General features: G+C 56.5%; 1 protein-coding gene across 10 annotated transcripts in view; it reads left to right on the top strand.

Moving 5' to 3' along the window:
- The window catches only part of GAS7 (growth arrest specific 7), a 216248-nt gene that overhangs the window by 173237 nt on the left and 28298 nt on the right, over nt 1-14713 (top strand). For all 10 annotated transcript variants that reach the window (XM_027047361.2, XM_027047367.2, XM_027047369.2 and 7 more), the window contains 3 exons: nt 4057-4110; nt 11179-11268; nt 14261-14376. In XM_027047361.2, coding sequence (XP_026903162.1) covers nt 4057-4110; nt 11179-11268; nt 14261-14376 — 260 coding nt within the window. The remainder of the gene's footprint in view (nt 1-4056; nt 4111-11178; nt 11269-14260; nt 14377-14713) is intronic.

The raw sequence follows: 14713 nt of genomic DNA, 5'->3' as shown, positions 1-14713 counted from the left end.
CCTCACCGCATGGTAACAGCAGAGTGACCCAGGCCAGAGAGGAGGAAACCAGGCTGGGGAGGAACTCTTAAAAAAGGAGAGAAACTTTCCAGAATCCTAGGCAAAGGACATTTAAAAACAAACTTTTACTGGAGTGCCTGGGTGGCTCAGTCGGTTAAGCATCCGTCCCTTGATTTCGGCTCAGGTCATGATCTCGCGGCTTGCGGGCGCTGAGCCTGCTTGGGATTCTCTGTCTCTCTCTGCCCCTCCCCTGATCTCTCTCTCAAAATAAATAAACTTAAAAAAATAAATAAATAAACTTTTATTATGGACACTGGCAACATCCCAAGGCTAAAGTCCATCCCACTTTTACAGGTGGATGCATTGGTTACTGTATCTTTTTACTCTGTTCCTCTCTCTCCGGAGATGTAATTCATCCAGTCATTTACAACGTACAGTGTTGCAGGACCATCAGTAACAATCCATTTTAGAGCCCTTTGATCACCCTGGAAAGAATCCCCAAAAGTCTTGGGCACCCACTAATCTGCTTTCTGCCTGTCTCCGTAGGTGAGCCTCTTTCTTCTGCACATTTCATAGAAGTGAAACGGCACGGTGCAGGGCCTCCGTGTGTCTGGCTTCTTTCGCTTACAACAATGTTTCAAGGTCTGCGAATGTTGCAAATGGAGTGACACTGTGTTCCTTTCCCCGGGGCCACGTAGTATCCCATCCTGTGGACTCACCATTTAATCTCATCTACGGCTTTAGCTCCTTTTAATCTAGACTGTATTTTCCCCACACATTTGTTCTTTCTGTTTTGCCCCACGGTGGCTGTTTGTGGGAAGAGCCCAGGTCAGTTGCAGAGTGACCCTGATGCATTATCTACTTCCTTTCTTCTGCTTAGATTCAGGGTTAGCAGTTTTGGCAAAGGTTTCTACCTCCTGGGGCTTCCCAGGTTAGCACTCCTCCAGCGATGCTGAGTTTGAGCTCCCGGTTAATGCGATGGTCCCTTTGCAAGGGCGCATTTTCCCTTTCTGATTAGCCAGTAATCTGGGGGTGGGGGGACGGTAAGGGTGATACTGTTCCTCAGTGCTTCAGCATCCTTGGTGACCGTGGCCTGGATCCGTTTTGACTTCGGGGTTTGCAAATGGTAATTTTCTGATTCCTTAACCATTTTTAGGGGCATTCTTCCATAAAGAAATACCGCATACACCCCCCCGCCCCCTTTGCTGCCTTTTAAGTTACTCGTTTTTGGTCATTATTCACAATCATGCCCAAATTGTCCCAAATTTGGCTTGTTGGACCCTCTCTCTGCTGGCGCCTGGGTCCTTTGGTGAGACCACATTGTTCTTTGCCCTGTTTCTTACCTCCCAGAACAATTGAATGTGCCAGATCTGTCTGGCATGTGGAATGAGCCATTTCTCCAAGGGACTCGTTTCCTTTTAGTATGGAATAGTATTTAGAAGCCAGCTTCTGGCTAGTAGGTGTTCTCCCTGTGATGGAGGTGTAATTCCTTCCGGGCCCTTTTGTGAAGTGCTACAGGTGTGTGTGTGTGGATGTGTGTGATGTGTGGATGTGTGTACACGTATGTATATATAGTGCGTGTATATGATGCATATGTATGTAGGTGATGTTGGGACAGTAGGCACAGACCACTGGCAGCAAGGACAGAGCCTGAGCTGCCTGGAAGGGCTTGGCATCACCCTGCTCAGCCCTGGCTGAGACTGAGCATCCAGGAGGGCAGAGAGGGCGGGGGAGGGGGGGCAGAGGACCCCTTGCCCGCATCATCAATGCCATTACTTGCACTCCTGTCCTGGCCCCAGTTACAGGGAGGAGGGCCACCTCTGTGTCCGGCTCCGTTCCACAGAGCCTTGGACACGGTGGTCCCCAGGTCAGTGACTGTGGATGATGATCTTTCTTGACCCCTGTGGAGCCACCTGGAAAAGAAGAGATTCTCCCTGGTCTCAAAGTGGGGAGCCGGCAGAATATGGAGAAAAGCGAGACTCAGCCGCAGGCTCCAGTTTCACTTGCCTTGTGACCCTAGACAAATGAGTTCGTTTCCGCAAGCCTCAGTATCCCCATCTGTGCAATGGAGGCGGTGCCTCTGAATTCGCGGAGTCTGGGAGGATTACGCAGGTTTGAGTATGTCTGATGCCTAGGCTGGTGTCTCCCTCCTTCTGAGAGATTCCCCCCTCGTCCCCGTCGTCAGCATCGATACGGAGACTGGTTGCTAGTGCATTAGCTGACATCCTGGTGGGCGAGAGCTTGGAGTGTGGTGGCAGTGTGTGTCGATGGTGGGGAGAATCTATCCTGGAGTGTCCCCTTCCCCTTTCCCCTCCCTGGCATGGGTTTGTTTGGCCAGGGCCTCTGCGTGGATGAACCTGCGAGAGACCCCCGCACCCGCCACAGGATAGTGGCACTCGAGCTCCAGCCACGTGGCCTCGGTCTTCCTCCCAATTTGGGCACATGCCCTGGGCGACCACTGATAGCTCGAGACGATTCAGGGGAAGGTCGTACGTCGTTGTTCTGGAAATGTCTGGGGAAGCTGTGGCTGGTCACATGCTTGAGCCGGTGCGGCTGCCATAGTGAGGGAGCCTGGATGAATGACACCACGTAGATCAGTGTGTCCCCAAGGGAGGCCCCCGGACTCTGCTTCAGAGGCGCTGGCCCACCTGATTGCTGCCGGCTCAGCTCCGGGGGGTGCGGCCGGGACCCGATGTGGGGCCAATGCCTGTTAATTCTGATGCCCTCCAAAGCTTGTGGACCGTCGATAGCAACCGGTGAAGTCGAGGCTCAGAGGAGACCCGTGGCTTGGCAGGGTGTCCAGACTACTGAGTTTATTTCCTCGCCCGGGACATGACCGATCATACTATAGAGTTCTTTTAGCTGGACGGTCAGAGGGCATCTGCTTCCATTAACGGACTTCCCTTACCAGCCCAGGTCGATCTGGACGGGAATAAAGGAACGAGGGAACTGCAAACAGGGACTCAGTCAAGCTCCCTGTTTTGTGTGGTGAGCAGCTGAGATCCTGAGGCAGTGCTGACCCCTACCCCCGCCCCCGCACCCCACCGATGCTCATCCTTGCCGGTGGTCCGGGCTTTGCTGGCCCGGGATGGGGGGCTGCTGGTTCCCTGAGGCTGGATGGAGGGACCTCTCTGAGCCTTTTCTAGGAAGTGTCAACAACCACGTCCTTAAGTTTCACTAGAGAAAGAAAGCCGTGGGTCCCACGTCGTGCGTGTACCCCACGCACCGTGTGGCTCAGGACAGTCTGGGACCCTGTTGACTCGTTAATGTAACTGCTGATCGTGGGGCAGTGACGACCCAGGATCGACCTGCCCCTTTAGGCTCCTGTGACCCATGTCGTGTTTTCAGCGTAGGAATCCTTAATTTTCTGCACCAGGACCATCCTAGGGCCGGGGCAAGATGCTGAGGACCTGGGGACGGAGGCATTTGGGACCCTAGTTTGTTTGCAGGCCACAGGAAAACATAAAAAGGCAATCCAGAGCCTGAATGAATAAGAGCCTCAACTCGCCTCTGCCGAGAAATCCCTCCTGCCTCCCTCCCACGTCACGGAGGTGGCCGAGCCCACCCCCCCTCACCCCGCCAGCCATGCACGTTCCGCGCCTTGAGGATTGGACATGTCGGACCCTGGGGATTCAGAATAAGATGTCATGGAGGTGGTGGCCTGCTTTAACTCTCTGTTCTCGGGTGGCTTCTGCGGGTTCGGGCAGCAGGCGGACCGGTCTGCCAGCAGAGGGCAGCTGAGGGGTTAACTGCCTGAATCAGGAACTGGGAGAAGAGGAGGGAGACCTGGTTTGGGGCTGTGGGGGAGGCTTCCTCCTGTTTGCCTTCAAAGCAGGGGGGCCCCCTGGAGCAGCGTGGGGTCCGGGCCACCCCTGCCTGCCCCCTTCCAGAACATGGTGACTTAAGGGTTAATGGCAGCTTGAGCATCTGCTCCCCGCAACTCCCCCAGCAAGGGGCCTCCACTCATCCCCCCCTGCCTTCGGGGAGCCCGAACAGAAAGCGCAAACGTCCAGGATGGAGAACAGCTTTGATGATGTTTCTTGCCTCTCTCCCCAGAACCTGGGATCCTCGTCGCCAGGCAAAAAGCAGAACAAGGAGAACACCATCACGGTAAGTGACTCCCCGCTGGGTGCTGCTCCCAGGTCGGGCAGGTTGGGCGAGCTCTGGGGCTTTCTGCCATGCTGGGTGGTTGCCATGGCAGTGTGGACCGCTGAGCTGAGCAGAAGCCCAGCCTGGAAACTGGGGAGTTCCAGAGCTTGGATGTAGCCGAAATGCCCCCCTGCCTCCCCCACCCCCGCCCGCCGCCCCCCGACCCTTCTGTTGATTTCACTCCGGATGACCGATGATGACCGAGTGCAGGCATGGTGGGGTCGATGCAGAAGCCGTGGCTGGCGGGCGGGGGGGTGGTTTGAAGGGGGGTGGGCCATACTCCGCCTAAGCGACATGACATGTAAATTACACCCACTGGGGCTTGCTTTCACGCAGGGTGACTTCTAGAAGGTACCAAAGTTAAAAACAAGAGAAATCACCCTAAGAATAGAGTTCCTGACGGGAGCAGGCGGCTCCTGCCTGGGGTGGCCAGACCGAGCCCGCCAAGCTCCACGTGCAGGCTGAGGAGGGCACCCCTCTACACACACACACACACACACACACACACACACACACACACCAGCCGCATGTCGGGGGCAGATGCATCGTCCGGCTGCTCAGACAGCCAAGGGCTCGGAGACGTGAGAAGTGCGGTCCTGGGTTTGCTGTTTGGACACAGGTGCCCTGGAGCCGGGAATGGGGACCTGCTCGCCTGGGCTCCGTCTGCCACAGGCAGCTCTGAGCCGTTCTGACCACCCCCACGGAGATGACCCCGACAGTGGGTATGCCTTCCCTGGCTGGTGGAGGCTGCAAATCCTGCTTTGGAGGAAAGAGAGGTTTGCATGCACAACGAACGACATCAGTAGCAACAGTTGCTGCCCCTTTGGTGTGCACTTATTATGCACCAGTAGTGTTCCGAGCGGCTCATTTCGCTCTCCGCTCACTGTGTGAGGGGGAGGGGACAGAACCAGTGTTGTGAACAAGGGGGTCTGAAGCCAGAGGGTCCGTTACAGCACCTGCGAGCTGCACGGCAGCCCGGGACAAGTGTCTCTGCCCCTTTGGGTCTCAGTGTCCACGTCTGTACAATGGGGAGATGGTGGGTGTCTGTGCCTCGGGGATCGTGTGCCGACTAAATGAGTCTGTACACAGAAAGCACTTAGAACAGAGATTGTAGTCAGTGCTCTGTGTCCAGTCGCCTTCTCGACCCGGTTTACAGATGAGGAAACTGAGGCACACAGCCATATACCTCTCCCGGCTGGGAAGCATCGGGATTCGAGACCTGTGCTGTCACCTCCTGAGAGCGGGGCCTGAGTCCAGGGCAGACCTCCTGAGGGCATCTTCCTGCCACTTTAGGGTGCCATCGACTGCCCCAGAGCAAGGCAGGAGCCCCTAAAGTTCCCTGAAACGGGGAAAGAAGGAGAAGAAGGCGGGGAGCGTATGTGGGAATTGTAGAAGAAAAGTCCAAAGCAGAAATGGAAAGCGGAAAGCAGTTGCCGGGAAGGGGGAGACAGTCTCAGGCCCCAGGGTGGGGCCCCCGTCACCCACCTGCTGTGCCTTGCCTTTGAGCCTTTGAGCCTTTGAGCTGGAGCTTGGGCCCTCCTCTGAGCGCCCTGGGCCTCGCCCCAGGGTCTCCTCTCCAGCACACCTTGTTCACCGGCCCTCCCAGCCCGTGTCCTCCCTCCTCCTTCCACTGACCTACATCGGTGCCTCTCCGAGCTAGCCTGCAAAGTGCAGTCGGCCGCCACAGCCTCCGGGGAGCTTACTTAAAACGCGGGTTCCTCGAAGGATTCCTGGACCTACGACCTGGTTGGTCTGGGACCCCAGCCGGAGTCTGCCAGTTTTTGCTGGAGAACCTGAGGATGGGAGGGATTGGCCAGAGGGTGCGGAGCGGCTCCCTGGTCTTGGGGCTGGGTCTGCCGGCTGCGTGCCCCCAGGTGTCCAGATGGGTGAAGGCCTGTGTGCCTCCCCTCTACCCTGTCCCTACAGCACTTGCTCCCTCCCTGCCCCGTCCCCAGCCCTTCCTCTGGGCTCTGATCCTCCAGAGCTCATGGTTTTCCAGGGAGGAGACCCTGCAGGGCCACTGGGACGGGGTGGGGGCAGGGGGTACGGCCCAGCTCCCGGAGTGCAGGAAACCCCTCCTGGTGAGTGGGGACGACGGGGTGAGCAGTCTCCCACCCTGTCACCCTGTAGGGGTGCAGATCCCACGGAGCAGACGCTTAGAGCGATTCACCCAGATGCTTGCTGGGCAGCAAAGGGTCGTGCGTCCGGGTCCTGGTCTGGGTCTGCGTCTTCGTGGGTTGAGCTCGATTCTGAGATTCCAGCCTCCCCCTCCCGCTGGGGGCCCGGAGCACGCCTTGGGCAGGGCCAGCTGTGGACCGGATTGCTTGATGAGGAATGACAGGCACTAAGGGCAGCTCGCAGCCCTCGGCACAAACACGATGTGTCAGAATCTAGACGATTCCAGAGAAGATGACAATTACACCGCCACACTCCTGTCCTGGAAGGAAGGTTCTGGGGACTCCTGTGGTCCTCAGCTTCCACTTCCTGATGTGACCCGGCGGGCACCCTGGAACCCTGGGTGGGAGCCCGAGGGCGGGAGGTGAACCCTCTGGGTCGCTTCTTCTCTGCTCCCACAGACCTCCGCTCTGACTTTCCCCCTTCCACGCCCTCCCAGATCAGCCCAGAAGCACAGTCAGAGCCAGCTGCCCAGATAGGTGGGTGAGAGACCGTGGCCTCTGCCCTCCAGCACAGCCTCCGCATGGGGCCGGGACTGGGGGCCGCGGGGGATGCCGTCAGGGACTCCCCTCATCGGGACCCCGGGCGCGGGTCGAACCTGTGCTCAGCAGGGAGGGGAGGGGCTTCCTCCATTTATCTGAGGGTTGGAGAAAACGGGGTTGGTGTCAGCATCAAGATGCTGCAGGTCGAGGATGGTGATTTCAGGAGGAGCGAGGGTGGGGAGGTGGCTCCCAGAACTTCTCGCAGACAGTATTCATGGAGAGGCAGACCCCCGCTCCTCCGTGTTGAGCACCCTTTCCTGCCTGAGCCCCTGCCTTGGATAGGAGCGTAGAAGGCGGTGCGACGGAAGCGGAAAGCCAGACTGTCTGACTTCAGACCGTGACTGCACCGTCAGTTACACACAAGCTGTGTGATCTTGCATAACTTACCTAACCTCTCTGTGCCTTCGTTTCCTGCCCTGTAGCATGGGGATAATAATAGCACCCGCCTTCCAGGGTTGCCGTGACAACTGAGTGAGGCGATAGGTGTAAAGCAGTCAGAACGAGTTACTAGCTCTTAGCAGGGGATGGTTCCTTAGGACGCCCCCCCCCCCACCCCGCGCCCCGTGTCTGCTGGGAGGAAGACGATCCCTGGAGCTCTGGCGGTGCCCGGGAGGCCTTGGGAGGAGGGCTGGTCCCTGGGGAGCCTCCCTGGTGGCCAGGGTGGGTGTTCTCCCTCCAGTGCGCGGCCAGTGTGTGCACCCCGCGAGTAGCCCAGTCAGGGCACTGTGCTTCAGGGCACTTTCCGGGCTGCCGTGCCTGCAGGGTGCCCCTCCGGCCTCAGTTTTGACTGCTCCCTGGCTCCCCAACTGTGGGGCACATCCTGAGACCTCGGGCCTTCCCCCCCCCACAACTCTCTGTACCTCCCACCCCCTGTCTGCCAAACCCTAACCCTCTCATTACCTAAATCTCTCTCTCTCTGATTCCTCCCCCAGTCCCTCGCCCTTCCTGTAGTCCCAGCACCCATGTTTAAGCCCAGTGGTATTTATCCCAAAGTGGTGCTATTACTTTCTCACTTGTGTGCCTCCCTCGTGAGGCTGTAAGACCGTTGAGGACAGAGAGCATTCTGTCCGTCTCTGGCCCTTGAGTCATTGCACCAAGAAACCCTTCCTGAGCTCCCATCGGGGGCTGTGCTTGCCAGGCAATAGGGAAACAGCAGGGAAAGGGCCTCCCTCCCCTCGTGGGGCAGACTGTCTGGCAAGAAAAGAGATGCTAATTAAGCAGTCATGAGAAGTGTAATTACAAATGCGTGTGTGCAAAGGGCTGGAAGGATCTAGCAGGGTCTGTGGGTCCAAGTAGCCACTCAGCAGATGTTTGCATGGGAAATGGCCGAGCAAGGGGTCCGCCGAATGAACTGCTGTGGGTGGAGGCCTTGAGCTCTGTGGTCAGCCCAGCTCTGATTCGGATTCTTGCTTTCTGGGACCCTCGGGTTTTCTTCTTGCAAAAATGAGGCCCGTGTTAACCCAGCTGGCGGGGTTGCTGGGATGATGACCTGGGAGAGAATGAATGCGAGGCCCCTGGTGGGGTGTCCGAGTGAGGGCTGTCCACTGATTCCCCCCCCCCCGCCGGGGGGTGGAGGGGGGTGTTAACAGCTGCCTCCTGGGGCGGTGGTTGGGGGTAGGGAGGCCGGCAGGGTGCAGTTCTTCAGTTGCCCACCAGGAGGCGCAGGGCTCTGTGAGCATTGGGGAAATGCAACCCCCGCCCCAGGACAGCTGGGAGCCAGCCTGTCCCCAAACCAGAGTTGGTGCAGGCGGGGGACAGGCACCCTGGGGTCCCCAACCAGTCTGTCCAAGGACCTGTGTCCTCACCGAGTGGCAAGAGCAACAACAGGGATGAGCCCTTACCCTCCCCTCCTGTCTCCCCCAGCCCAGACAGCTCCCTTTCAGTGGTTGTGACGGGGCCACGTGTGGGACCCCTTGCCTCTAGACGCCGACAGGACACCCTAGAAGACACTTGTGTCCACTTCTGGGTACCACCATGCCCCCCCCCCCCCGCTGGTTCCGTGATCCTTAAGGCCCAGTCTAATGTCACAGTTAATTTGCCATTAGATTTGTTTGAAATTTTCACGGGCCACATTATTAAGCAAGACAAAATGCCTCGCGATCGCTGTTATCTTTGGACACAGGAGTAGCCATTACATGAAATAAGGAACACGCGAAGCTTTGCAGTCCAGCCCCCGTTTCCACAATTCGACGGGAGATGCGTGTGGCCGTCGGTCATTGAAGCCCCGGAAGGAGACTCCCCTCTGGACACGCCTTGAGCGGCAGCCTGGAGAGAGGGTGTGGGGAGACCGTTGTCTGCTGTGGGGATTGAGAGGTGGCCCTCCCTCACCGCCCACAGCAGGCTCCTGCAGGCCAGGGACACCTTGGGGCGGAAATTCCCCACCCCAGGGGGTCCCTCGCACCTGCACTTTGACCTTGGTGGAAATCCGTGCTCCCTGTTTCTGGGGTTCTCTGGGTCATTTCTGCCACTCTGTCTTTTCCTTCAGAGTGGGAATCTCAGCCCTTCCTTCCACCAGATGTCAGGGTCCGGGAGGAGGGGGCTCCTGTCCTCGGCTGGGACTTCTCCCCTGCTCTCCTCCCGAGACTACAAGGAAGACCTGTGCCCCTGGCAGCAGAGGGTGGGGGCCCCCGAACCCTAGGACACGGCTGGGGGCCCTTGAGCCCGACTCAGCTGGCAGAGGAATTTGGTCGTCCTTATTAGCATCTTTCACTTTGAATCGCTTGCCAGCATTTCAACATTGAGATGCTTCGCCTAAGAGTCCTGATTTTTGGCTTCTCTTGAGTCGGCTCTTTGTGCCGGCTTGACACCAGTCGAGAGGAGCTAGGAGGAATCCACTGGCTACCCGCATCTCCGCAGACCCCACCTCTTCCCAAGGCTGAGGTTGCTCGCCCCCCCTCCCCTCTGCCCCCACGCTAAAGTTTCTGACCAAGTGGTGCCTGTACCTTGTTTGTTTGCATATGGCTGCTTGGCTTTGGAGTTGGTGGCCTCTCTCCAGAACCCCTGGGGTTTTCTTTTTCTTTTAATTTTTTTAAAGTTTATTTATTTATTTTGAGAGCGAAAGAAAGAGAGAGAGAATGCTAGCAGGGCAGGGGCAGAGAGAGAGGGAGAGAGAGAATCCCAAGCAGGCTCCATGCTGTCAGCGTAGACCCTGACATGGGGCTCGAACTCACGAACCAGGAGATCATGACCCGAGCCGGAACCAAGAGTCAGACGCTTAAGCGACTGAGCCCCCCCCAAGCGACCCCAGGACCCCTGGGTTTTCTGCACAGCTCTTGCCTTGATCATCAGACGGCCCCCAATGCAGTAGCTCCAGGCTCCGTGGTGAGAGTTAAAGTCTGCAGGGTGAGGCTCTGTGGCTCCCACAAAGGACACAAACGAGCAGGTTCCACAGGAGCGGATCCCGGGCTGGAAACAGGCCTAGCAAAAGCAGTGGTGAAACCACTTCCCCCTGGCGGACAAGCTTGGGCAGGAAAAGTGTGAGACAGGTCCCAGGAATGTCTGCACTGCCCTCTCCTGGGCGAGGGCCAGCCCCGAGCACACATCCTGGACCATCTTTTCAGACGCTCTTTGTTCGTAGAATAAATATTGTGAAATGAAACGCACAAGGTAACCTGTCGCCCTGACCCTCAACCACAGAATTCCTTTCTCTGGAAGCAAACGATGTTATCGGCTTCCAGAAGTATTCCGTACGTAAATAACCAAATGTGTGCGTATTTTTTCTCTCTCTCTCTCTCTCTTTCTCTCTTGTTTTTTTTTTCCTATGCAAGTGGTAGCATACTCTTAAGTACCGTTTTGCAGCTCATGTTTTTCTTCCCCACTTAATAATATGACCCGGCACAACATCTGTAGCCACACGTTAGAACTTTCTCCCCGTGTCCTCTGCTCTCGATGCACACCCCACAGATGCCCCTCTGCCCCAAGCTTTGTGTAGCTGTTCCCCTGCTGGAGGACAGTGGAGTTGTGTTTTTGCTGCTACAAACCTGTGTGCTGGCAGACAAGAGGGTTTAGACACACGCGATCCATCCGTAGGGGGTGGTCTTTGACGAACAAGTCGCCGGGTCAGAGGCTCACGCTGTGTGTGGTTTTGGTGGATGCTGTTACTATACTGCCTTCCAGAGAGTTCCGGCCGATTCCAGCCCCTCTGGGGGCGTGGGTGTCCTTTGCCCCTCATTCGAAAAACACGTGCCTCCCAGGATTGCCACGCACGCTCTATCGAGCGGGCGCTGAAGGGAGGCCTCTGTAATGCTGTGTCCCAGGCGCAAAGCCTTCCCGTCCAGGCAAGTCACTTCCTGCCTTGTTCTGTGCCCTGCAGATAAACTGCGTGACGTTTCCTCATCCGGACACGATGCCAGAGCAGCAACTGCTGAAACCTACAGAGTGGAGCTATTGTGACTACTTCTGGGTAAGTGGTGCCTCGGTTTCCCCTGCTCTGTGACCGCCCCTCTCCCCCCCCCCCCCACCAAAGGATCAGGAGTGGACAGCCGGAAGGGGCATGAGGGGCCTCGAGCTCGAAGAAGAAGGGTTCTCTCTTTAGGTCTCAACAGGAGATTTAGCATCCGAGGCAGGAATTTAAGCCCCTCTTGGGAGTCCAGATGATTCCGTAAATCTCAGAGAATCCACAGGATTTTCCTTCAGGGCCACATGGAAACAAACCCCTGGACAGAATGCAGATAAGCCCGAGGGTCACTCCTTTGCTGCTCCGTAAGGGCAGGGGACTGAAAGCACCTTCAGTGGAGGAATCTGCTCTCACGACTTGGTGGGGCACGCTTGAAGGGGACACCTTGCACAAACGCTTTACCTCTTTGGGCCTCCCTGCTTCCATCAGTGATGAGGTTGGGGGCAGGGATCGGTAGAGAATTCACCTTTAGTAACTGTGCTTCTAGAACTTGCTGCATCCTGTTTACTGAGTGCAGAGTTTCAATTTTGCAAGATTAAAAAAAAAAAAAGGTTCTGGAGAAGGACACTGGTGATGGTTGCATATGCCCAGGGACTTGTTACCACCCGGTGGCTCCCTAACAGTGGGTAAGGTGGTGAATTTTATGCTAAGTGTGTTTTCCCACAATTGAATAAATACCTTTTGACAAATGCACATCCCACCTGCTCAGAAACCCTGGGAATAGCCGTTGGCATTTGCATCTGAAAATCAGCAATGACTTTCACACCGAGAGGGCCTCATTCTGGATTCGCATAGTGGTGATGGGTGCACGACCTTGGGAACATATTAAAAAACCACGGAATCGTACACTTTGGGGGAAAAAAAAGGTGCAGAGACCCCGAGGAACAATAAATAAACAGAATACGGTGCAGAATGGATTACTGCCCTTTTTTCAGATTTGCTGATAACCAAGAACTAGACGAAAGCACTTCTGTTGTGTTAATAAGTCACTTGCACTCTCGAAGACACCCAGTGAGTCGTCTTGGCCCAGCTGTGTTTCTTCCAGATGCTGGGGGTGCGTGCAGGGGCAGCAGACATCGTGGGGAGGGCTCCGTGGGGCATCAGAGGCCTGGGGGGGGGGGGTGAGCTCAGAGGTGACTCACGGTGAGCAGGGGACAGAGTGTATGAGACTCCTTAGGCGCTGAGAGCCCGGTGGTTTTTATTCCAACTGCGTTCGGAAGACATTGGGGGGCTGCGTGGTCTGGTTTAGAAGCATCGCTCGGGAAGGACTGTGAGTGGGCAAGGGCAGGGGTCAGCGGCAGGTGCGGGAGCCCCGGGGACATGAGGACAAGTGGCTGAGTTTATGGACGCCAGCCCTAAAGAGGGACGCGGGAAGCAGAGCATTCAGGGGAGACCCTAGGAGCGGAGGTCAGCCTGCGTGGGGTACCATGTGGGGGCCTCAGGGAGCCCTGGGGAGCCAGAGGGGAGTGTGTGGACCTGCCCCTGGCCAGCATCCAAGAGCAAAAGTTGCGTGTTCTCATCCTCCTTCAGGCTCTGCTGGGACTCTGTTCCTTACTCTAGGGCTTTCTTTCTCCAACCATCATCTCTCCCTCTAACGGAAATCTCCCTGCTGTGAACGGCCGCTAAAGCCCCCCTCTTCTGGCCGGTTTTCCCGAGTGTGGACGGATCGCTCGGCACACCCACCTTATGTGGGAGGCACACGGAGGCCTGGTATTTGGGGGGGACTTTTCTTTTCCTTTTTCTTTAATCATTAAGTTTATTTATTTACTTTGAGAGAAAGCGTGCGTACGTGTGTGAGCGGGGGAGGGGCAGAGAGCGAGAGGGAGCGAGAGAATCCCAAGCAGGCTCTGTGCTCCAGCCCACGAACCCCGAGATCGTGACCCGAGCCAAAATCAAGAGTCAGATGCTCAGCTGACTCGGCCACCCAGGCGCCCCTCTTTTGCTTCTTTATCAGGGTGTAGCGTTCATACTGCAAAGTGCTCGAATCTTAAACATACCTGGAGAAGGGGTGCCTGGGGGGTTAAGCGTCTGACTTCGGCTCAGGTCATGATCTCACAGTTTGTGGGTTCGAGCCCCCGTGTCAGGCTCTGTGCTGACAGCTCGGAGCCTGGAGCCTGCTTCGGGTTCTGTGTCTCCCTCTCTTTGCCCCGCCCCCCACCCCGCTCCTACTCTCTCTCTGAAAAATAAACAAACGTGAAAAAAAGCAAAGAAACAAACCTGATGTACCTGGAGAAGCTTTTAAATGGCCAGAGCCACCCTGCTGTGATGTGGTGCGTTTTGTGTGGTAGTGATCTCCCTGTCACAAGAGGTATTAGCAGTGTGGCCCAGAACGCTTCATTTGAGGGTGGGAGAATCCCGCATTGGGAGAGAGTTCTAGGGGAGGGGGCGTCCGTAAACTTTTCGAATGCTTGACGATGGGAGGTGGGGTCTCTCCAGGCGTCACCCACCCCTTTCTGAAGTTCCCTTCCCCTAAAACGTCTGCTCTGGACTGGGTGTTGTATGGAAACCAATTTGACAATACGTTTCGTATTTAAAAAAAAATAAAATAAACATTTAAAAAAGAAAAAAAAAGTCTGCTCTGGAAAGGATCTTAGAGATGCAGCCCAGTCCTATTGCAAAGTTAGGGGTGTGGGTTGGGGGGGGGACAGAGCCCAGGATTGGAAAGGCCTGGCCGTGTCACCCGGTGGCTGAGCTGAGACAAGGACCAGGTCTTTAGGAACTTGGGACACGGTCCTCATCGATGCACCTGTCTGATATCAAAGGATGTGTTTTTCGCTCCTTCCATGAAGTACCAAAGCACTGAAGTCTGGATTCCTGGTGGGGAAAGTCTGTAACAGCGGAGGACACGGGTTTAGGTATGGTGCCGGCCAGGGCCCGAGAAGTTTCTTGGGCTAAGGGTCTGCTTGCCATGCACACCCGGTCCCTTCCGGGGCTCCCTTCCCTGCACCCGGGACACCCTTGTCACCTAAGCTCTCTCGTGCTTCTGTATCCTTTTTAGGCTGATAAGAAGGACCCCCAAGGCAACGGCACCATGGCTGGGTTTGAACTGCTCCTTCAGAAACAACTAAAGGGCAAACAGATGCAGAAGGAAATGTCAGAATTCATCCGGGAGAGGTGAGACCTGGGCCCCTCCCAGCTCCCGGGGCCAGTCCCAGCGCCACCTCGGCCCCTGAGCCCCAGGTCGGTGGCTAGCAGCTGGGATGCGTCCTGCCCGCCCAGCACCGGGCGCGGTCAGCACCAAGGGGAGCCAGAGGCCCCCACTGCGGCTCTTGGGACAACTATAGCTTGCATGGCTTTGGCCCGTGTGGGGTTTTTAAGGTTTGGACTGTAAACGTTTTTCGTTTTTGTTTTTGAATTGGTAGATTTTACGTTACAAGCTGGCTCTCTGGCTTGTCTGGAGAAGGCAGAAAGGTCTGGTCTGCTGGAATCTTCCTTCCCCGGGGCATCTGCA

This window comes from Acinonyx jubatus, chromosome E1 (assembly GCF_027475565.1).
Source record: "Acinonyx jubatus isolate Ajub_Pintada_27869175 chromosome E1, VMU_Ajub_asm_v1.0, whole genome shotgun sequence".
Classification (NCBI taxonomy): domain Eukaryota; kingdom Metazoa; phylum Chordata; class Mammalia; order Carnivora; family Felidae; genus Acinonyx; species Acinonyx jubatus.
Note: the sequence above shows the minus strand (reverse complement) of the source record. Positions and strands in the feature narration are given on the sequence as shown.